At 58.8% G+C, this 23626-nt stretch overlaps 2 protein-coding genes across 6 annotated transcripts in view; one reads left to right on the top strand and one right to left on the bottom strand.

The window, feature by feature from the left end:
* Positions 1-2917, bottom strand: part of LOC146765023 (uncharacterized) — a 7625-nt gene extending 4708 nt beyond the window's left edge. Inside the window, exon 1 of the mRNA XM_085562738.1 lies at positions 2897-2917. Coding sequence (XP_085418864.1) covers positions 2897-2917 — 21 coding nt within the window. The remainder of the gene's footprint in view (positions 1-2896) is intronic.
* The window catches only part of POU6F1 (POU class 6 homeobox 1), a 29448-nt gene extending 6388 nt beyond the window's left edge, over positions 1-23060 (top strand). For 2 of the 5 annotated variants that reach the window (XM_085562948.1, XM_085562949.1), the window contains exons 3-10: positions 10083-10251; positions 10762-10856; positions 11456-11681; positions 14850-15004; positions 17682-17876; positions 19640-19763; positions 20656-20827; positions 22579-23060. In XM_085562948.1, coding sequence (XP_085419074.1) covers positions 10083-10251; positions 10762-10856; positions 11456-11681; positions 14850-15004; positions 17682-17876; positions 19640-19763; positions 20656-20827; positions 22579-22924 — 1482 coding nt within the window. In that variant the 3' untranslated portion in view covers positions 22925-23060. Of the gene's footprint in view, positions 10063-10082; positions 10252-10761; positions 10925-11455; positions 11682-14849; positions 15005-17681; positions 17877-19639; positions 19764-20655; positions 20828-22350; positions 22554-22578 lie in introns of those variants that run through there. The other 3 variants (XM_085562950.1, XM_085562952.1, XM_085562951.1) reach the window with 3 other exon arrangements.
* Positions 23061-23626: the final 566 nt, after the last annotated feature.

Here is a 23626-nt window from a genome sequence, read left to right as displayed (position 1 = left end):
AGCTCTGTCCTGCAGGGCAGCGTGTGGGGCTCTGCCCTCAGTGGGATGTGACAAACATTCAATTCCAGAAACTCCCTGGGCTGGATTTACAAGAATATCTGCCAATATCTGTCACCTACGTTGGACAGTGTGTCCCCAGCCTGAACCAACAGAAAAATGCCAACACCTCAGTGAGACATGGAGGGCATGAAGAAGGAGAAAAAGGACAAGGCACACCCAATTTCCTCCACCTTTTCCCCTTTGGACCCCTCATCTAGAATCCTAAAATTTTACTTTTGCACCCGTGCCACACTTAATTATTACTGATATCAAACACTCAGAGCTTGTAATTCATCCTGTAAGATTGAAAACTCTTTTCCATGGCCAGAGATCACAGCCAGTGTCTCTGGGGGCTCTGTCCAGGGGGTTCCTGAGCCCTGCCAGGGTCCCGGGGCTGCCAGAGGGAAGCTCTGGGTTCCCACACTGGACCTGGGCTTTAATCCCCCAAGGCACAGGTCAGTGTTTAGAGACAGACACGGAGCAGGGGATGTTTGCCAGAATAAATCCCCCAGGGGTTAAGTTCTCCAGCACTGAGACACTTCCAATGCTGGAGAACTTCCAATGCTTCCAGCTCCCACCTGGCAGATTCCTGGGATTCCATCCCCATCCCTTCCCTGCACCTCCTGTTCCGTGCTGAGGTGAAATAAAGTCCCAGACCCTGCCAGGACACTGCTGGGAGCCCCAACACCCCCTTGGATCCAGCCCCATCACCCGTGGACAGGGAAGGAATTTCCCACGGCTGCTCCTCCCTGCCTACCCTCACCACCAGCTGCATAAATTATTTATTGCATTAAATGCCAAAAAATACCCCAAAAAGTGTGAAAAACGGGATCTGTGATAGGGAAAGGATCCGGAGCTGGATGCCCACCTGCATCCAGCCTGGGATCACAAATGTCTGGTTAATTGGCTCATTCATTAGCCGCTCCCCACCCCCTTCCCTCCCGGGTTATTTGTGTCTCCTCCCAGCAGCAGCAGGGAGAGAAATCGCAGGATTTGGGGGCTCCTGTGCCCTGCCCAGCCTTTTTTTCTGCTGAATAAATCCAGTTTGGCTGCTTGGCTCGGCCTGGGCTGGCTGGGGATGGGGATGGGGCGGTTCTGGTGTCCCCAGAGTCCCACAGAACCCATCTGGACGTGCCCAGACTCCTCCTCGTGGAATTATTTGGCTGGGGAGGGATCCAGGTCCCCTCTGGGAGCTTCCTGTGCCTTTTCCCTGGAGTTCCAGGCCCTGGGGGATGGGAATGGCCCAGGACAGCCCCAGCAGGTGAGAGCTCTGCAGACATCCCTGGCTGGGATAGCCCGGCGTGTTCTGGAGAAAAGCCCTGGCACTGGGATGGGCCAACATGTCCTGGGTGACAGTCGGAGTGTGAACAGCCAGGTGTGTGCTGAGGGAGGCAGGAGCCTCCCCTGAAAGGGAAAATGTAAACCCCTCCCTCTGAATTGTTATAAATTTGAAATGGAGGGGCTGTCAGGCAGAGATATGGGAGCAGGAATAACAGTTCTTTATTGGGGAAGGAAATAAAATTTTAAAATGCAGTAATACAAACCAGCCCTGCCAGAGTCAGAGCAGCCCCGGCCCCTGTGGGTCAGGGAGGGGCTCAGCCCCATCCCAGGGGGTTCAGCCCCATCCCAGGGGGGCTCAGCCCCATCCCAGGGGGCTCAGCCCCATCCCAGGGGGGCTCAGCCCCATCCCAGGGGGGCTCAGCCCCATCCCAGGGGGCTCAGCCCCATCCCAGGGGGGCTCAGCCCCATCCCAGGGGGTTCAGCCCCATCCCAGGGGGTTCAGCCCCATCCCAGGGGGGCTCAGCCCCATCCCAGGGGGGCTCAGCCCCATCCCAGGGGGGTTCAGCCCCATCCCAGGGGGGCTCAGCCCCATCCCAGGGGGCTCAGCCCCATCCCAGGGGGGCTCAGCCCCATCCCAGGGGGGCTCAGCCTCCTGCAGTGCCAGCTGTGCTTCTGCTGGAGCAGGATCCTGCACAAGGGGGAGTTTTCCTTGGAGCTCCAGGGCTGGGGGAGATGGGCCTGGGCTCCTCTGGGAATGCAGGGGGCAAAGGCTGCTGTGCTGTTCCCAGGTCAGATTGGATCCAAGTAGGAATTCTTGGCTCCTCCCCTGGGCGGAGCAGCTCCCAGTGGGATGATGGAATTTTCTCAGCCATGCAGGGACACTCAGTGGGCCATGAACAGAAGATAATGAATAATCAATGTCCCATGAACAGAAGATAATTAATGATTAATGGCCCATGAACAGAAGATAATTAATAATCAATGGCCCATGAACAGAAGATAATTAATGATTAATGGCCCATGAACAGAAGATAATTAATAATCAATGGCCCATGAACAGCAGAGCTCTCCCGGAGGGAGGATTGGTTGTGGAAGAGATAAATAAAAACTGCCCCATGAGCAGGAGAAAACTGCCCCACCTCTAACAGATCAAATACACCCCTCCATTTCCAGCCTCAGACACGCTTCCCAGCTCCAAGATATTCCAGGTTTCTGTGGGTTCAGTCCACCTTCTCCTACTGCCAAAATGTATGATAAATCAAGCTCTGACACCATTTTTAGTCATAGAAAACAGCGCAGCTTTATTCACTCCCCAAACTCACCATACATTTCCAAAACTTCACTATTTCTACATTTTAGCAAACAAATCCATGCCCGTTGGCTATAAATTACAGAACTGTCATTAATTAGCAGTTTCTTGGTTATTGATTTCTCTTCTCCTGCTGCTTCCTCCCCATTTTCAGTCTCTTTATTGCCTTTGTCCCAGCTAGGGAGAGTTCCAGGACCGTCCGTGTCTCTTCTTTCTCTCTGGGTTCTGCCGAGCGTCCTTGTGCTCTGTGAATCCTGCGCTCCTCACGCCCAACTCCAGCAAAACCATCTCCGTCTGCCTGCCTCCGTTTGTTGAGAAGTGTCGAGGTTGGTTCAGCCCAGCTCCCAGTCCCAGCTGGGCTCCCAAAACAGCAGGTGCTGACAGACCTTGCTAAGTGCTGGCCGCGCTGCTGGTGATTCATGAAAATAATTAGAAAATCCCATTAAAACTATTAATTAGGACAGTTGTTAGGAAAGTTATATCGTTTCCAACGCGGAGGCACAGAGTTTGTGAGGGGTTCAGTGTGAGAAACAGGCACTCTCTTTTCATAAATGTAGAAAGGTTTGTTAAATCTTATGAAAAATAGAAAAGCAGACTGAATAGAGAAAATGTCCTGGTGCTGGGAGCAAAGGATTTTCCCCTCCGTGTGCTCACCCACACCATGGAGGTTTTGCCTTTTAACCCTTTAGTCCTGCCAGAGTTGTGTCCATCATCTCCTTCACTGTCCAGTGGTGGAGTTTACTTCCTAAAATCGGGATTGGAGGTCGGGTGTTGCCACCGTAACAAACCAACCCTCCCAAACCTCCCAAACCCAGGCTGGCCCCTGGGAACAACTCAGGGAGTTAAAAAAAAAACAACTTCTTCATATATATACATGATATTTGTCTGCTAATTGTGGGAGTCAATCACTGCATTCCTCACCTGTCACACTCAGGACGGGTTGGGTGTGTCAGGAAAATGAACCCACAAACGCCAGAGGTTCATGTCCAAAAAGGAGACAGAGGAGTCCTTTTACTGTATTTGAATAAACGGAGCGGCCTTGGGGCATTCTCCTGGGTCTCTCTAATTTTTGGAGGATGCAGCCTCCTTTTTATCCTAATTCCCCTCTCTCTTTCCCCATTTCTGAGGTTCTTGAGAGGTTCAGACTTCCCAGAACGCCTGATCCCAAAGATTCCCCCCTAATGTATAACCCTCCTTCTTAATTTTTAATCCTCATGGAATTTAGGGTTTTCCCCTGTTATTTCTTTTGTCTTTCAATGCCCAATTTCATTTATCAGCAAAGCTAAAGTTTATTTGCAAAAGCAAATGTCTTTTTCCATTCATCAATCAGTGGAACCCTTGCCACTGTTTCTTTTCTCTCTCAGTGCTGCTTTTCTCTGCCAGCAGAGCCGCAGCTGGGAGAGATTTCCTGGTTTGGGATCCCCGTTCCCTCTGCGCTCCTGTCCCCCCTCCTGCTCTGGGATGGGCCCCTGGGACATTTTCTTGTGTTTTGGCAATGTCATTTCATCACATCTCCCAACAATTCAGCCAAAACATCCCAAATCTAACGCCTCTCATGGAAAAAACTGATAAAAATGCCTTCAACTGGATGATTCCAAACACTTATTAATGTGCCAACTCCCAGGCTGGATTTGGTTCAGTTCCCCAATTTTGAATTAGTTGAGACAAATTCATACATAAGATAAATGTACATTTTACCTACGAGAAAAATAAAAGGTTTTCCCACACCATTCTTTCTTTCCAGTAAAAAAAGACAAAATCAACTTAGCCAAAAAATCAAACTGACAGCACGTGGAATAGTCTGCTTTAGAAAACCCCAGGAATATTTAGTTGCCCAACAAGCTGCTCACAATAAAAAACACTGAAATTATTAAATTGATAATACAGGCAGCTATTTTGGGGACAGTTAAAAGTCTCATTGGTCCCACACAACTCAATCATGTCCTAAAAATGGGAAAATTCAGCCCAGGTTGCTGAAAAGCTGGAAAGTCCACTGAGGGTGGATTCCATTCCCAGCTCATTTTCTCCCCTGGCATTGATGGGGTGAGCGCCCCGAGCCCTGGGAGCGCTCCCTGCGCACCCAGTGCCCCCCCGGGACTGGTCCAACTGGTCCAACTGGTCCAACTGGGAGGGCGAGACCCCCCGAGCCTGAGGAGCTGCGGGAAATCTCCGGAAATTCCCTCCGGGAATTCCGAATTTCCCCCGAGCCCGAGGAGCTGCGGGAAATCTCCTCCGGAAATTCCCTCCGGGAATTCCGAATTTCCCCCGAGCCCGAGGAGCTGCGGGAAATCTCCGGAAATTCCCTCCGGGAATTCCGAATTTCCCCCGAGCCCGAGGAGCTGCGGGAAATCTCCTCCGGAAATTCCCTCCGGGAATTCCGAATTTCCCTCTTTGTCCTGCGGCCCTACCCCGGCGTCCCCCTGCCGGGGCAGTGCCCGCCCCGTGCCAGCTCTGGGAGAGTGACCGCTGGGAGAGTGACCGCAGGGAGATGGGAGAGTGACCACTGGGAGAGTGACCACTGGGGACAGTGACCGCTGGGAGAGTGACCACTGGGAGAGTGACCACTGGGGACAGTGACCGCTGGGAGAGTGACCGCAGGGAGAGTGACCGCAGGGAGAGTGACCGCAGGGAGATGGGAGAGTGACCGCTGGGACAGGGGACAGTGACCTCTGGGAGAGTGACCGCTGGGAGAGTGACCGCTGGGAGAGTGACCACTGGGACAGTGACCACTGGGGACAGGGTCCAGTGACCACTGAGTGACCCTCGGGTGCCCCCCCCAGTCCCCAGGGTCGGTGTCCTGCTGCCCACGGAGCCTCCCTGGGGTCAGCGGGGCTTTGTGCCAGGGGAAACGCCAGGAGCCCCAACGCCAGCACTGACCACTGACCACTGACCACTGACCGCTGACCATTGACCACTGACCGCTGACCACTGACCACTGACCACTGCACCCAAGGGACCTCTGACCACTGACCGCTGACCACTGCACCCTCACTGACCACTGCACCCTCACTGACCACTGACCACTGACCACTGACCACTGACCACTGACCACTGACCGCTGACCATTGACCACTGACCACTGACCACTGACCACTGACCACTGACCACTGACCGCTGACCATTGACCACTGACCTCTGACCACTGACCGCTGACCACTGCACCCTCACTGACCACTGACCACTGACCACTGCACCCTCACTGACCACTGACCATTGACCACTGCACCCTCACTGACCACTGACCATTGACCACTGATCACTGACCATTGACCACTGATCACTGACCACTGACCACTGACCACTGCACCCTCACTGACCACTGACCACTACATCCTCAGTGACCACTGACCACTGATCACTGACCACTGACCACTGACCACTGACCGCTGACCATTGACCACTGACCACTGACCACTGACCACTGACCACTGACCACTGACCACTGCATTTCCCAGCTGGCTCAGCAGATTTAGGAGAGGGTTGGATTTGCTCTGGGCCTTGCAGGGGAAAGCCACATCTCAGGAGGTTCAGGGGCACTGCTGGACCCTCCAGGGATGTGTTTTTGTCCCATTAACCCTCTGGGGATTTGTTTTTGTCCCCATTTACCCTTTGGGGATTTGTTTTTGTCCCATTAACCCTCCAGGGATGTGTTTTTGTCCCATTAACCCTCTGGGGATGTGTTTTTGTCCCATTAACCCTCTGGGGATGTGTTTTTGTCCCATTAACCCTCTGGGGATGTGTTTTTGTCCCATTAACCCTCTGGGGATTTGTTTTTGTCCCATTAACCCTCTGGGCATGTGGTTTTGTTCCCATTTACCCTCTAGGAGCCGGCTGGGCTTTCTCAGGGGGAAAAAAATTAGAGCAAAAGGACACTGCATGATCTGGGTCTATTAATATATAAAAATATATTAAAATGTAAGGATGTATGTAGGACGGGTTTAGAACAATTTGGTTGCAGTGTGGGGGAGGTTTGGAGCTGTTTGGGTTGTTCTCGGCTATGGTAATATGGAAACAAAAATAACACAAGGAAATGTACAAGGAAAAGGAAAAGGAAAAGGAAAAGGAAAAGGAAAAGGAAAAGGAAAAGGAAAAGGAAAGGAAAAGGAAAAATGAGTGTAAAAATCACCAATCACTTGTTTTTTAAAATCTTAAAATTTTATTAGCAATATAATAATTATTAAAAATAGTAAAATCAGAGTAATAAAAATTTGGACAATGAGGATTAGGACGCTATGAGACAATAAAAAGCAAAGAATTACGGATATCTGGATGGTTTTGGGCACTAATTTGCCTAAACCACGCCTTGGGAATAAAGGAATAACCCTAAAAGCAGCAGCCTGTTGCATATTCATCTATCTCATACATGGTGCATAAATTCCTTGCCAATTAGGAACTTTTCTGGTTTTTGTCAACTTCTAGCCCTGAGTGCTGGTGGCTCCATAAGGACGAGAGGAGGTGGAAGAATGTTTGTGTTTTCTGATAAGGAGGCTGGAGCTCTCTGTCCTGTGCTGTTATCTCTGTGCCAGGAGTTTCTTCTTTATCTCATCCCTTTTCTCGAGCTAGTAAAGAATCTCACATAGCAGAGTTTCTATTTTAACATTGTGTTAGAGGCTAAAATTATATTTAACACACCACTTAAGAGAATTGATACAGCAAAACTTTCCAACATCACACATATAACATTCAATTTAATATTTGTGAAAAGCCAATCATAAAACGGGAGGGAGGGAGGGAGGAAGGCAGGAAGGCAGGAAGGCAGGAAGGCAGGAAGGCAGGAAGGAAGGAAGGAAGGAAGGAAGGAAGGAAGGAAGGAAGGAAGGAAGGCAGGAAGGGAAAGGAGGGCTCAGGGGCTCGAATGCACCTTTGGGCTCAGGTGAGCACCAGGAACCTCCTGGGGGGACTTTTACTCCCTCTGGTGTAACACCGGTGGGGGAAAAACACCATTAATTTCTATTAAAAATTTAGAAGTTTAATAGTAATGAAAATAGTAATGAAAATTGGGACAATAAGAGACAATAAAAAGCAAAGAATTATGGACATCCAGGTGCCAGGATTACCCCTTAAAAGCAACAGCCTATTAGATATTCATATATTTCGTACATGATTCAAACATTCCTTTCACACCAGGTTGTTTCTGTTTAATTTTAGTTTCCCGCTCCCCATCTTGTAAATCAGCCTTCGTGGTTCCTGGGAGTCTGAGCTTTCCCGATAAGGAGGCGATAATTCTTCTCTGGGGATCTCGGTGTCTGTTGCTGTTATCTCTGTCCCGATAGGACCATGCAAAGAATTTCTTGATTATCTTTTCCATTCTTTGAGCTAGTTACCAGAAGCATCTTACCGCACGTAGTTTCTATTTTAATCTTACGCTATAGCCTAAAAACTCTATTTACAACACTGCTTAAAAGGGATTAATACAGCACAACTTTCCAACATAACACATACAGCGTGCACTTCAATATTTGGGAAGAGACAATGATATAATCTGCATTTTTCACAGGGGTCACCCCCAGTCCTCGGGGGGAAGGTGCAGAAATGAGTCTGGGGGCACCTGGGGGGCTCTGCTGGGACCCCACGCTCCAAATGAGGGGCTGAGCCAGCGGGAACGTCCCTCGGGAATGGGGATGTCCTTCAGGAGTGGGAATGGGGATGTCCTTTGGGAGTGGGAATGGGAATGTCCTTTGGGAGTGGGAATGTCCCTTAGGAATTTCCTTCAGGAGTGGGAATGGGGATGTCCTTCGGGAGTGGAAATGTCCCTGGGAATGGGGATGTCCTGCGCCAGTGGGAATGTCCCTTGGAATGTCCTTTGGGAGTGGGAATTCCCTGGGAATGGGGATGTCCCTGGGAACGGGGATGTCCCTGGGAACGGGGATGTCCCTGGGAATGGGGATGTCCTTTGGAAATGGGGATGTCCTTTGGAAATGAGGATGTCCCTGGGAATGGGGATGTCCTTTGGAAATGAGGATGTCCCTGGGAACGGGGATGTCCCTGGGAACGGGGATGTCCTTTGGAAATGGGGATGTCCCTGGGAATGGGGATGTCCTTTGGGAGTGGGAATGGGAATGTCCTTCGGGAGTGGAAATGTCCCTGGGAATGGGGATGTCCTGCGCCAGTGGGAATGTCCCTTGGAATGTCCTTTGGGAGTGGGAATTCCCTGGGAATGGGGATGTCCCTGGGAACGGGGACGTCCCTGGGAACGGGGATGTCCCTGGGAACGGGGATGTCCCTGGGAATGGGGATGTCCTTTGGAAATGGGGATGTCCCTGGGAACGGGGACGTCCCTGGGAATGGGGATGTCCCTGGGAATGGGGATGTCCTTTGGAAATGGGGATGTCCCTGGGAACGGGGACGTCCCTCGGCAGTGGGAACGCCCCAGGGCTCCGGGCCGGGCCGGGGCTGCGCTGCCGCCGGGAGGGGCAGGACCCGGCCGGCCGCAGCTCCGTCCGGCGGGACCGGGACCGGGACCGGGACCGGGACCGGGCCTCCGCCCGGGCCGCTCCTCCGGCCCGTCCCTTCCCGTCCGGCCGGGCCATGGCAGCGGGGCTGGGGCCGCTCACCGTGCTCGTCCCGGTCCCCGCCGCGCTCCTGCGGGTGCGGGGCTCCTTCGGGCCCCGGGGTGCTGCGGGGCTCTGCAGCTTTGGGGTGCTTTAGGTTTGGGGGTGCCGGCTTCCTTTGGGGGTGCCGGCTGTTTTGGGGGTGCCGGCTCTGTTTTGGGGTGCCTGTTCCGTTTTGGGATGCCGGTTCCGTTTTGGAATGCCGGTTCCGTTTTGGGGGTGCCGGTCCCGTTTTGGGGATACCAGCTCTGTTTTGGAGTGCCGGCTCTGTTTTGGGGGTGCCGGTTCCGTTTTGGGATGCCGGTTCCGTTTTGGGGTGCCGGCTCTGTTTTGGAGTGCCGGCTCTGTTTTGGGGGTGCCGGTTCCGTTTTGGGGTGCCGGCTCTGTTTTGGAGTGCCGGCTCTGTTTTGGGGTGCCGGTCCCGTTTTGGGGTGCCGGCTGTTTTGGGGGTGCCGGTTCCGTTTTGGGGTGCCGGTTCCGTTTTGGTGTGCCGGTTCCGTTTTGGGGATACCAGCTCTGTTTTGGGGTGCCGGTTCCGTTTTGGGGTGCCGGTTCCGTTTTGGGGATACCAGCTCTGTTTTGGGGTGCCGGTTCCGTTCTGGGGGTGCTGCAGCTGTGGAGGCTTTGCTGTAGGTTTGGGGGTGCTGCAGGCAAGGGCGTGCTTTGCGTGTGGGGGTGCTGTGAATTTGGGGGTGCTGCCCAAGGTGTCAGCCGGGGGCGGCCCCGGAGTTGGGGTGCGGACAGCAAAGCCCTGAGGTGTTCGGGGGCTGGGACTCCCCCAGCCGTTCCTCGCTCCTCCGGGGTCCAAGTGGACTCTGCACCCCAAAACCGGGGGAGGGGAGCCCCTGGGGGACACGCCGCGGGGTGACGCACCTGGAGCTAATTTTGGGGTCCGTCTGCAGGTCATTGTCATGTCCAGCCATGAGACCATCCGGGTGCTGGAGGTGGGGGTGGATGGGGACCCCAAAACGGCCGGGGAGGGAGCGGGGGGGTCCCCGGCACAGGGGGGCCCCCCAGGTGTGGAGGACGCTCCCGCCAGCACCCCGAGCTCGTCCGGCGGGGAGGCGGCAGGTGAGAGACCCCCCCTTCCCGGGATCGTTCCCCGTGCCCCCGGGATCGTTCCCCGTGCCCCCGGGATCGTTCCCTGCGTACCCCGGGATCGTTCCCCGTGCCCCCGGGATCGTTCCCCGTGCCCCCGGGATCGTTCCCCGTGCCCCCGGGATCGTTCCCGGTGCCCCCCGGGATCGTTCCCCGTGCCCCCGGGATCGTTCCCGGCAGTTCCCCCGGGTCTCTCCCTCCCGGGATCGCTCCCTCCGGGTCTCTCCCTCCCGGGATCGTTCCCGGCAGTTCCCCCGGGTCTCTCCTCCCGGGATCGTTCCCGGCAGTTCCCCCGGGTCTCTCCCTCCCGGGATCGTTCCCGGCAGTTCCCCCGGGTCTCTCCCTCCCGGGATCGTTCCCGGCAGTTCCCCCGGGTCTCTCCCTCCCGGGATCGTTCCCGGCAGTTCCCCCGGGTCTCTCCCTCCCGGGATCGTTCCCGGTGTCCCCCGGGTCTCCCTCTCAGCCCACCCGTTTCTCCCGCAGGTAAAGCCAAAGCCGCCTCGCCCGCCCCGGTGCCGTCCAGCCCCGCCCCGAGCCAGCCCGGCGTGACGCACCTGGCCGTGCAGGCCGCCCCGCAGGTAACTGTGCCCGGGGCTGGGGCCAGGGGGGACCCCGGGGGAGGTGTCCGCAGAGAGGGGGTGGCCAGGTAAGGGGGACCCCTTTTGTCCCCCCACGCAGACCTGGGGGGGAGAGAGGCCCCAGGTGCCCCTTGGCTCCCTAGGGAGAAGGGGTCGTGTGTTGGGGGGGACCCCGAGGTAAAGGGGATCCCCTCTCTGCCCCCATCCCCAACAGAGCGGGGGGTCAGCAGTAGGGGGGGACCCCCCTTTGTCCCCTCCAGAGAGGCACCTCCACAGCCCCCCAGTGCCCCCCACTTCACAGAGCTCCCCCCATCTCCCCACGGAGAGGGGTTCACAGTTGAGGGGGGCTCCCCCTTTGCCGCCCCCCCCCCTCCCCAGAGGTTCACCAGGGGTCCCCCGGATCCCCCTTCCCCCAGGGGCTCCCCAGACAGGGGGGCTCCCCCTTTCCCCCCCCCCAGAGGGATTCACGGGGAGTTCCCCCTTTGCCCCCTCCCCAGAGGGGTGTCCCGGGCCGGGCGGGGGGGCCCTGTGGGGGTTTCCCTGATGCTGAGCAGGGCGTTGATTTGTGTTTCTCTTTCAAATCTCATTTATCTCCGCAGGTGTTGGCTCAGGAAAGCTTAGCCACAGGTGTGACAGGAGTAATGGTTCCGGCAGGGACAGTTACTCAACCTCTTCTTATCCCCATCAGTATTGCAGGTCAGGTGACAGGCCAGCAGGCGCTGGCCCTGGTGACAATTCCCACAGCAACGCTCGCCGCGCTCCCGGGACTGACGCCGGCGGCACCCGCGGGGGCGATTTTCAAACCGCCCGTAGCCAATCTCACAGGTAACCGCAGGTAACGGCGCCTGCCCCGCCCCCGGCCCGGCCCCGGCCCGGCCCGGCCCGGCCCCGGCCCCGGCCCGGCCCCGGCCCCGCGCTGCGGCCGGGCCGGCCGAGGAGGAGGCGCACAGCTGGGCTGCAGCTGCAGGAGCGGCTGCGACGGGCTCCGGCCTGGGGCACTGGAGTAGCACAGGTGCAGATTTGGGGCTTCAGGTGTGGCAGCAGGTGCAGATTTGGGGCTCCAGGTGTAGCCCCTGGTGCAGATTTGGGGCTTCAGGTGTGGCACCAGGTGCAGATTTGGGGCTCCAGGTGTAGCCCCTGGTGCAGATTTGGGGCTCCAGATGTGGCACCAGGTGCAGATTTGGGGCTCCAGATGTGGCCCCAGGTGCAGATTTGGGGCTCCAGGTGTGGCACCTGTTGTGCATTTGGGGCTCCAGGTGTGGCACGTGCCTGCAACGAGTGAGGTCCAGGTAGAACTGGGGCTCCAAGTGTGACCCCAGGTGCAGATTTGGGGCTCCAGATCTGGCACCAGGTGTAGATTTGGGGCTCCAGATGTGGCACAAGGTGTAGATTTGGGGCTCCAGGTGTGGCCCCAGGTGCAGATTTGGGGCTCCAGGTGTGGCACGTGCTTGCAATAGGTGGGGTCCAGGTAGATTTGAGGCTCCAGATGTGGCACCAGGTGCAGATTTGAGGCTCCAGATGTGGCCCCTGGTGCAGATTTGAGGCTCCAGATGTGGCACCAGGTGCAGATTTGAGGCTCCAGATGTGGCCCCAGGTGTAGATTTGGGGCTCCAGGTGTGGCCCCAGGTGCAGATTTGGGGCTCCATATGTGGCACCTGTTGTGCATTTGGGGCTCCAGATGTGGCACCTGGTGCAGATTTGGGCTCCATGTGTGGAACCAGGTGCAGATTTGGGGCTCCAGATGTGGCCCCAGGTGCGGATTTGGGGCTCCAGGTGTGGCACGTGCTTGCAATAGGTGGGGTCCAGGTAGATTTGAGACTCCAGATGTGGCACCAGGTGCAGATTTGGGCTCCATATGTGGCACCAGGTGCAGATTTGAGGCTCCAGGTGTGGCCCCAGGTGGAGATTTGGGGCTCCAGGTGTGGCACCTCTTGTGCATTTGGGGCTCCAGATGTGGCACCTGGTGTAGATTTGGGGCTCCAGGTGTGGCCCCAGGTGTAGGTTTGGGGCTCCAGGTGTGGCACGTGCTTGCAACAGGTGAGGTCCAGGTAGATTTGGGGCTCCAGATGTGGCATCTGGTGTAGGTTTGGGCTCCATGTGTGGCACCAGGTGCAGATTTGGGCTCCATATGTGGCATCTGGTGTAGATTTGGGGCTGCAGGTGTGACACCTGATGTAGTTTTGGGGCTGCAGGTGTGACACCTGATGTAGTTTTGGGGCTGCAGGTGTGGCACCTGGTGCAGATTTGGGCTCCAGATGTGGCACCTGGTGCAGATTTGGAGCTGCAGGTGTGACACCTGATGTAGTTTTGGGGCTGCAGGTGTGGCACCTGGTGCAGATTTGGGGCTCCAGATGTGGCACCTGATGTAGTTTTGGGGCTCCAGGTGTGGCTCCTGATGTAGTTTTGGGGCTGCAGGTGTGGCACCTGGCTGCAGCAGGGGAGGTTGGAGTTCCCTTTGCCCACTCCGAGGATCCCAGATCCAGCCAGTCCCACCCACCTGAGATCTGAAATGCATTTTAGTTGGGTAATCGGAGTAACAAAGGTGTGGATTTAGGCTCCAGGTGTGGCACCTGCTGTGGATTTAGGCTCCAGGTGTGGCACCTGGTGTACATTAGAGGCTCCAGATGTGGCACCCGCTGTAGATTTGGGGCTCCAGATGTGGCACCCGCTGTAGATCTGGGGCTGCAGGAGGGCTCTGAAATGGGCTTGAACTTGGGGCATTTGAGCATAAAAGGTGAAGATTTGAGGTTCCAGGTGTGGCACCTGGCTGAAACTGTGGAGGTTGGAGCTCCCTTTGCCCCCTCCCCAGCTCAGCCCAAATCCAGCCCAAATCCAGCCCAAATCCAGCCTGTCCCATCCATGGGCTTCAAGGTGAGGGGTTTCAGTACAAAAGGTGTAGATTTAGGATTGCAGGTGCAGCACCTGCTGCAGGAGGGTTCTGAAATAGAATTCGGGAGATTTGACACCAAAAGATGCAAAATTTGGAGCTCCAGGTGTGGTGCCTGGCCGACAGAGGTGACCTTGATGCTCTCGTTGTCCCCTCCTTAACTCATCCTCCCCCAGCTCAGCCCCAGTCCAGGATGTGTTCACCTGCAGGGTTTGAACTAGGTGTGAATTTGGGCAATTGAAGTATGAAAGGTGCAGACTTGGGGCTGCAGGTGCAGAATTGGGGCCTCAGGTGCAGAACTGGGGCTCCAGGTGCAGATTTGGGCTCCAGGTGCAGCTCCAGGTGCAGATTCGGGCTCCAGGTGCAGATTTGGGGTTCAGGTGCAGCTCCAGGTGCAGATTTGGGCTCCAGGTGCAGATTTTGGCTCCAGGTGCAGCTCCAGGTGCAGATTTGGGGTTCCAGGTGCAGATTTGGGCTCCAGGTGCAGCTCCAGGTGCAGATTTGGGGCTCCAGGTGCAGATTTGGGCTCCAGGTGCAGATTTGGGCTCCAGGTGCAGCTCCAGGTGCAGATTTGGGGCTCCAGGTGCAGATTTGGGCTCCAGGTGCAGCTCCAGGTGCAGATTCAGGCTCCAGGTGCAGATTCAGGTGCAGATTCAGGCTCCAGGTGCAGATTCAGGCTCCAGGTGCAGATTCGGGCTCCAGGTGCAGCTCCAGGTGCAATTTTGGGCTCCAGGTGCAGCTCCAGGTGCAGATTCAGGCTCCAGGTGCAGATTTTGGCTCCAGGTGCAGATTTGGGCTCCAGGTGCAGATTTGGGCTCCAGGTGTGCTCCCCCGAGGGGGAGCCCTGCAGGTGGGGCGGGGGGATGGAGCCCAGCCCGGGGGGCTCTCAGGGGGTGCCGGGGGTGCCGGGGGGGTTCGGGGCGCCCCGGCGCCCCCCGCTCTGCGCTGCCGCGGCCCCGGCCCCGCGGGCGGGGGTCCCGTCGGGCGGGGGTCCCGTCGGGCGGGGGTCCCTCGGGCGGGGGTCCCGTCGGGCGGGGGTCCCGTCGGGCGGGGGTCGCGGAGCGCCCCCGGTGCCGCCCGCTCACGGTGTCTCCGTCTCTCCGCAGCCGCCGCCGTGCTCAGCCCCGCCGTCCCGCCGGTCCCGCCGCCCCCGGGGCCGCCGCCGCTGCTGGCCCAGCCCCCGCCGGCGCCCACCCCCCCAAAGGAGCCCCCGGTCACCGTGCAGCCCCAGATCACCGGCCTGGCCTTTAACCCCGGCATAGTAAGCACCGATCCCGGCCCAGAGCGGGGCCGCGGGGAGCCCCGGGGCTTCCCGGGCCGCGTCCCCGCCTCAGTTTCCCCCAAAGGTGTATCTGTACAGGTGTAAGGTGTATCTGTGCGTGTAAGGTGTATCTGTGCGTGTAAGGTGTATCTGTGCGTGTAAGGTGTATTGGTACAAGTGTGTGTAAGGTGAAGCTGTGCAGGTGTGCGTAAGGAGATTCCCGGCCTCAGTTTCCCCAATGGAGATTCCCGGCCTCAGTTTCCCCAAGCGGGATTCCCTGCCTCAGTTTCCCCAGTGGAGATTCCCTGCCTCAGTTTCCCCAATGGAGATTCCCGGCCTCAGTTTCCCCAATGGAGATTCCCGGCCTCAGTTTCCCCAAGCGGGATTCCCTGCCTCAGTTTCCCCAGTGGAGATTCCCTGCCTCAGTTTCCCCAAGTGGGATTCCAGGCCTGTTTCCCAATGGAAATTCCCGGCCTCAGTTTCCCCAATGGAGATTCCCGGCCTCAGTTTCCCCAAGCGGGATTCCCTGCCTCAGTTTCCCCAGTGGAGATTCCCTGCCTCAGTTTCCCCAATGGAGATTCCCGGCCTCAGTTTCCCCAATGGAGATTCCCGGCCTCAGTTTCCCCAAGCGGGATTCCCGGCCTCAGTTTCCCCAGTGGAGATTCCCTGCCTCAGTTTCCCCAAGTGGGAGTCCCGGCCTCAGTTTCCCCAGGCAGAATCCCACTCAGTTTCCACACGGGAGACTGTGACCTCAGTGTCCCTGGAGGGGATCCCTGCCTCAGTTTCCCAGGATGAGATCCCAGTCCATTTCCCAGGTGGGATCCCTGCCTCAGTTTCCCCGTGCAGGATCCCTGCCTCAGTTTCCCTGAACTCAATCCCTGCCTCAGTTTCCCCGTGCAGGATCCGAGCCTCAGTTTCCCTGAACTCAATCCCTGCCTCAGTTTCCCCATCCCAAGAAGCTGCAGCTGTGCTTCGGGCAGCTCCCAGCGGATGGATTTATGGATGTATGGATGTATGGATTTATGGATTTATGGATGTATGGATTTATGGATTTATGGATGTATGGATTTATGGATGTGTGGATGTATGGATTTATGGATTTATGGATGTATGGATGTAGGGATTTATGGATGTATGGATGTATGGATGTAAGGATTTATGGATGTATGGATGTAGGGATGTATGGATTTATGGATGTATGGATGTATGGATGTATGGATTTATGGATGTATGGATGTATGGATTTAGGGATTTAGGGATTTAGGGATTTAGGGATGTATGGATGTATGGATTTATGGATTTATGGATTTATGGATTTATGGATGTATGGATGTATGGATGTATGGATTTAGGGATGTATGGATGTAGGGATTTAGGGATTTATGGATGTATGGATGTAGGGATGTATGGATGTAGGGATGTATGGATTTATGGATGTATGGATGTATGGATTTATGGATTTATGGATGTATGGATTTAGGGATTTAGGGATTTAGGGATTTAGGGATTTATGGATGTATGGATGTATGGATGTAGGGATTTATGGATGTATGGATGTATGGATGTATGGATGTATGGATGTATGGATTTATGGATTTATGGATTTATGGATGTATGGATGTATGGATGTATGGATGTAGGGATGTATGGATGTATGGATGTATGGATGTATGGATTTATGGATGTATGGATGTATGGATTTATGGATGTATGGATGTAGGAATTTATGGATTTATGTATTTAGGGATTTATGGATTTATGGATTTATGGATGTAGGGATGTATGGATGTAGGGATGTATGGATTTATGGATGTATGGATGTATGGATGTATGGATGTATGGATGTAGGGATGTATGGATGTATGGATGTAGGAATTTATGGATTTATGTATTTAGGGATTTATGGATTTATGGATTTATGGATGTATGGATGTATGGATGTATGGATGTAGGGATGTATGGATGTATGGATGTAGGGATGTAGGGATTTATGGATGTATGGATGTATGGATGTATGGATGTATGGATTTATGGATGTATGGATGTATGGATGTATGGATGTATGGATGTATGGATGTATGGATGTAGGGATGTATGGATGTATGGATGTATGGATGTAGGGATTTATGGATGTATGGATGTATGGATTTATGGATGTATGGATGTATGGATGTATGGATGTATGGATTTAGGGATTTCGGGACCCCCAGGCCCCAGGGCCCGGGAGGGGACGCTCCCAGGGGCTCCCCCCGCTGCCCCGTTTCCGTCCCGCAGCTCACGGCGGCTCTGGGGGCGCAGCCGCAGCTCCCGGGATCGCCGCCGCCTCCCCAGCGTCCCGGGCATCCCGGGCCGGCTCCCGAGCGGCGCCCGGGGCCAGGTACCGGGGGTGCAGGGCCAGGTACCGGGGTGCAGGGCCAGGTACCGGGGGCGGGGGTGCCCGGGGCCAGGTACCGGGGGTGCCCGGGGCCAGGTACCGGGGGCGCCCAGGGCCAGGTACCGGGGTGCCCGGGGCCAGGTACCGGGGGCGGGGGTGCCCGGGGCCAGGTACCGGGGGTGCAGGGCCAGGTACCGGGGGTGCAGGGCCAGGTACCGGGGGTGCCGCGCCCGCCGCGCGTTCCGGCCCGGGGAGGGTCCCGCCGCCCCCCGGTGCCGCGGCCCCAGCGCTGTGTCCCCGCAGGTGATCGGGACCCTGCCCTGGGTGCTGGCGCCGCCCGCGCCCAGCCTGCAGGTGGCACAGGTGACGGCGGTGGCACCGCAGCTGCTGCTGAACGCGCAGGGCCAGCTCATCGCCGCGCTGGCCACCGGCGCCGCGCTGCCCGCCGGGCCCCCCGGCAAGAAGAACGGGCCCGCAGAGCCCCCGGTCAAGAGCGAGGTGAGGCCGCACCCCGAGACCCCCCCGGGTCACCTGAACCCCCCCGGGTCACCCCGAGACCCCCCGGGTCAGCCTGAACCCCCCCGGGTCACCTGAACCCCCCCGGGTCACCCCGAGACCCCCCGGGTCAGCCTGAACCCCCCCGGGTCACCTGAACCCCCCCGGGTCAGCCTGAACCCCCCCGGGTCACCTGAACCCCCCCGGGTCACCCCGAGACCCCCTGAGACCCCCCCGGGTCACCCTGAACCCCCCGAGTCACCCCGAGACCCCCTGAGACCCCCCCGAGTCAGCCTGAACCCCCCCGGGTCACCCTGAACCCCCCGGGTCACCCTGAACCCCCCCGGGTCAGCCTGAGACCCCCTGAGACCCCCCGAGTCAGCCTGAACCCCCCGAGTCACCCCGAGACCCCCTGAGATCCCCTGAGATCCCCCCGGGTCACCCCGAGACCCCCTGAGATCCCCTGAGATCCCCCCAGGTCACCCTGAACCCCCCCGAGTCACCCCGAGACCCCCTGAGCCCTCCCGAGATCTCTGAGCCCCTCGAGTCACCCCGAGACCCCCGAGTCACTCTGAGACCCCCCGAGACCCCCTGAGCCCCCCAAGCCCCCCCCCACCAGCCAGGTGGGTCACGGCTGGGGGACAGTGACAGTGTGGCCAAAGGGTGGCAGCGTCCCCAGCTGAGGGACTTTGGGACCCCCCGTGCCTTTGGGACCCCCCAGTGCCTTTGGGACCCCCCCAGTGCCTTGGGGACCCCCCCCAGTGCCTTTGGGACCCCCCCGTGCCTTGGGGACCCCCCCTGTGCCTTGGGGACCCCCCCCTGTGCCTTTGGGACCCCCCAGTGCCTTTGGGACCCAGCCCCACGACCCTGGGGGAGGCAGGAGCGCCTTTGGGATGTGGCCAGGAGGCTTTGGGACACCGTGACCATTCCTGGGACCCGGCCATGGTGTTTTTGGGGTGTCAGCCCCTCTGGGACCCGGCCATGGTGTTTTTTGGGGGATGTCAGCCCCTCTGGGACCCGGCCATGGTGTTTTTGGGGTGTCAGCCCCTCTGGGACCCGGCCATGGCATTTTGGGGGGATGTCAGCCCCTCTGGGACCCGGCCATGGTGTTTTTGGGGTGTCAGCCCCTCTGGGACCCGGCCATGGTGTTTTTTGGGGGACACTCCTGGGGCCCGGCTTTGGGAACCCGTGAGCACCTTTGGGCTCCGGCCATGTGGCTTTGGGACCCTGACAGGTGGGTTTGGGAGCCCGTGAGCACCCTGGGGACCCGGCTGTGGGGACACAGGAGGACCTTTGGGTCCTGGGGCTCCAGGAGCACCCCCAGGCCGCGCCCCCTCCTGCCCCAGCGCTCCGTGGTCACCCCGTTCCCCTCCTGGTGCCACCAGCTCTCCCAGTGGGACGTGTCCCACGGCGAGCAGAGCTGCTGGTCCCCCCGGGTCCCCCGGGTCATCCCCGGTCCCCCCCAGGTCACCCCAGGGTCCCCCGGGTCATCCCCGGGTCCCCCCCGGGTACCCCCGGGTCATCCCCGGGTCCCCCCGGGTCATCCCCGGGTCACCCCAGGTCACCCCAGGGTCCCCCCAGGTCACCCCCGGGTCCCCCCCAGGTCACCGCAGATCACCAAAGTTCCCCCCGGTCCCCCCTAGGTCCCCCCCGGTCCCCCCCGTACCCCCCCGTTCCCCCCGGTCCCCCCGGTTCCCCCCGGTCCCCCCGGTCCCCCCGTTCCCCCCGGTCCCCTCGGTCACCCCCGTCCCCCCCGGTCCCCCCAGGTCCAGCCCATCCAGCCGGCCCCCGCCGGGCTGGGGTCGAGCCCCCCGGCCGTGGCCAAGGTGTCGCCGTCGCCGGTGCCCATCAGCTGCCCCGAGCCCCCCACCGTGAGCCAGCTGGTGGCCAGTGAGTCACTGGGAGCACTGGGACGGGCTGGGGGCCGTGGGGGCACGGAGGGGTCGGGGGTCCCCGGGAAGGGGCACGGCGGGAGCCGGGATCGGGTGGGAAGGGGGATAGTGGGGTCCGGGGTCCCTGGGAAGAGGGATAACAGGGACTGGGGTCCCCTGCTAATAACGGGGTCTGCAAAGTGTTGGGAAGAGAGAGATCAGAGTCTGGGATCCCTGGGAAGAGAAATAACAAAGTGTGGGAAGAGATAAGAAATGGGGGATAATGGGGTCTGGGATCCAGAGCAGAGGAATAGTGGGAAGATAAGAGATAAGGGGGACGGTGGGGAAAAGGGATAATGGGCTCTGGGATCCCTGGGAAGAGAAATAACAAAGTGTGGGATGAGATAAGGACTGGGGGATAGTGGGGTCCGGGGTCCCTGGGAAGAGAAATAACAAAGTGTGGGATGAGATAAGAAATGGGGGATAGTGGGGTCCGGGGTCCCTGGGAAGAGGGAACGCTGTGCCTGGGGTCCTCGGGAAAAGGGATAACAGGGGCTGGGGTCCCCGGGCACAGCGGGCTCGGGGGTCCCTGGGCACGGCGGGCTCGGGGGGCTCGGGGGGCTCTGGACTCGGGGGTCCCCGGGCACAGCGGGCACAGCGGGCTCGGGGGTCCCCGGGCACGGTGGGCTCGGGGGTCCCTGGGCACGGTGGGCTCGGGGGTCCCTGGGCACAGCGGGCACAGCGGGCTCGGGGGTCCCTGGGCACAGCGGGCACAGCGGGCTCGGGGGGCTCGGGGGGCTCTAGACTCGGGGGTCCCCGGGCACAGCAGGCTCGGGGGTCCCCGGGCACAGCGGGCTCGGGGGGCTCGGGGGTCCCTGGGCCCGGGGCTCACAGCCCCCCGTGCTCCCCAGAGCCCCCCGCCCCGCCCAGCACGGAGGAGGACGGGATCAACCTGGAGGAAATCCGGGAATTCGCCAAGAACTTCAAACTGCGGCGCCTCTCGCTGGGGCTGACCCAGACCCAGGTGGGGCAGGCCCTGACGGCCACCGAGGGCCCTGCCTACAGCCAGTCGGCCATCTGCAGGTAATGGCACCTGGGGACAGGGACAGGTAATGGCACCTGGGGACAGGGACAGGGACAGGGACAGGGACAGGTAATGGCACCTGGGGACAGGGACAGGTAATGGCACCTGGGGACAGGGAGAGACAGGGCCACCTGCAGGTAATGGCACCTGGGGACAGGGACAGGGACAGGTAATGGCACCTGGGGACAGGGACAGGTAATGGCACCTGGGGACAGGGAGAGACAGGGGCACCTGCAGGTAATGGCACCTGGGGACAGGGACAGGGACAGGGACAGGGACAGGGACAGGGACAGGTAATGGCACCTGGGGACAGGGACAGGGACAGGTAATGGCACCTGGGGACAGGGACAGGGACAGGTGACAGCACCTGGGGACAGGGACAGGGACAGGGACAGGTAATGGCACCTGGGGACAGGGACAGGGCCACCTGCAGGTAATGGCACCTGGGGACAGCTGTGGGGACAGGGACAGGGACAGGTAATGGCACCTGGGGACAGGACCACCTGCAGGTAATGTCACCTGGGGGGACAGGGACAGGTAATGGCACCTGGGGACAGGACCACCTGCAGGTAATGGCACCTGGGGGGACAGGGACAGGGCCATCTGCAGGTGAGGGGACAGGACAGTCATAGGGACAGGCCCAGGGGCAGGCACAGGAGGAGGAAAGGGGAAAAGATGGAAAATTTGGGGAAGGGAGAAGTGGAGAATGGGAGGAAAACAGGAGGGAAGGAAGGAAATCGGAGAGAAGAAGGAAAACAGGAGGGAAGGAAGGAAATCGGAGAGAAGGAGGAAAACTCTGGGAAAGGAGGAAAAGCTGAGAATGGGAGGAAAGTAGGGGAACGGAAAGCTGGAGAAAGGGGGGAGAGGAGGAGGGACGGGGAACTGGAGCAAAAGGAAAATGGGCAAAGGAGGAAATGGGGTCGAGGAGGAACCTGAGCAAGGGAAGGGCTGGAGGCGCTGGGCACGGCTCCCCCTCAGTGTCACCCCCAGTCCCACCTGCTGTCCCCTTGTCCCCCAGCCCTGAGGGTCTCCCGTGTCCTCCACATCCCCGCAGGTTTGACAAGATGGACATCAGCCCCAAGACATCCCTGCCCAGTGTCCCCTGAGTGTCCCCAGCGTCCCCTGTGTGCCCCCTGAGTGTCCCCTGAGTGTTCCCTGCGTCCCCCCTGCGTCCCCCCTGAGTGTCCCCTGAGTGTCCCCAGTGTCCCCAGTTTCGAGAAGCTGGACATCCCCCCTTGAGTGTCCTCCCTGAGTGTCCTCTGAGTGTCATCCCTGAGTGTCCCCTGTGTCCCCTGAGTGTGCCCTGAGTGTCCCTGTGTCCCCAGGTTTGAGAAGTTGGACATTCCCCCTGAGTGTCCCCTGAGTGTCCCCTGAGTGTCCCCAGTGTCCCCATGTGTCCCCAGTTTCGAGAAGCTGGACATCCCCCCTGAGTGTCCTCTGAGTGTCCCCTGAGTGTCCCCTGAGTGTCCCCTGTGTCCCTCTGAGTGTCCCTGTGTCCCCCTGAGTGTCCCCGTGTCCCCAGGTTCGAGAAGCTGGACATCCCCCCTGAGTGTCCCCTGAGTGTCCCCTGAGTGTCCCCTGAGTGTCCCCTGAGTGTCCCCTGTGTCCCTCTGAGTGTCCCTGTGTCCCCCTGAGTGTCCCCGTGTCCCCGTGTCCCCAGGTTCGAGAAGCTGGACATCCCCTCTGACTGTCCCCGTGTCCCCAGGTTCGAGAAGCTGGACATCCCCTCTGACTGTCCCCGTGTCCCCAGGTTCGAGAAGCTGGACATCACGCCCAAGAGCGCGCAGAAGCTGAAGCCGGTGCTGGAGAAGTGGCTGCGGGAGGCGGAGCAGCGGCAGCGCGAGGGGCAGCAGCACCTGCTGGAGTTCGTGGGCGGCGAGCCGGGCAAGAAGCGCAAGCGGCGCACGTCCTTCACGCCGCAGGCCCTGGAGGCGCTCAACGCGCACTTCGAGCGCAACGCGCTGCCCACGGGCGCCGAGATCACGCGCATCGCGCAGGAGCTGCGCTACGAGCGCGAGGTGGTGCGCGTCTGGTTCTGCAACCGCCGCCAGACGCTCAAGAACACCAGCAAGCTCAACGTCTTCCATGTGCCCTGACGGCCGCGCCCGGCACCTCCCAGTGCCCGGCCGGGAGCGCCCCTGTGCCCCCGGCCTCCGGCCACCGGCACTTCGGGCACCGGTTCTGTCCCTCTGCCACCTGGTTCTGTTCCCGTGACACCTGGTTCTGTTCCTCTGACACCTGGTTCTGTCCCTCTGCCACCTGGTTCTGTTCCTCTGCCACCTGGTTCTGTCCCGCTGACACCTGGTTCTGTCACCCCGACACCTGGTTCTGTCCCCCTGACACCTGGTTCTGTTCCTCTGACACCTGGTTCTGTCCCGCTGACACCTGGTTCTGTCCCCCTGACACCTGGTTCTGTCCTGCTGACACCTGGTTCTGTTCCCGTGACACCTGGTTCTGTTCCTCTGACACCTGGTTCTGTCCCCCTGACACCTGGTTCCACCAGCACACCTGTGCCTGTGCACACCACACCTGTACCAGTGTCCACCACAGCTGTACCTGTGTGCACCACACCTGTACCAGTGTCCACCACACCTGTACCAGTGTCCAGCACAGCTGTACCTGTGTGCACCACACCTGTACCAGTGTCCACCACACCCGTATCTGTGTCCACCACACCTCTGCCTGTGCGCACCACACCTGTACCTGTGTCCACCATGTCCATACCTGTGTCCACCATGCCCGTACGTGTGTCCAGCACACCTGTGCCTGTGTGCACAACACCTGTACCAGTGTCCACC

Source organism: Lonchura striata, chromosome 29, assembly GCF_050655825.1.
Source record: "Lonchura striata isolate lonStrDom1 chromosome 29, ASM5065582v1, whole genome shotgun sequence".
Lineage (NCBI taxonomy): Eukaryota > Metazoa > Chordata > Aves > Passeriformes > Estrildidae > Lonchura > Lonchura striata.
This window is presented reverse-complemented; position numbering and strand designations above follow the sequence as displayed.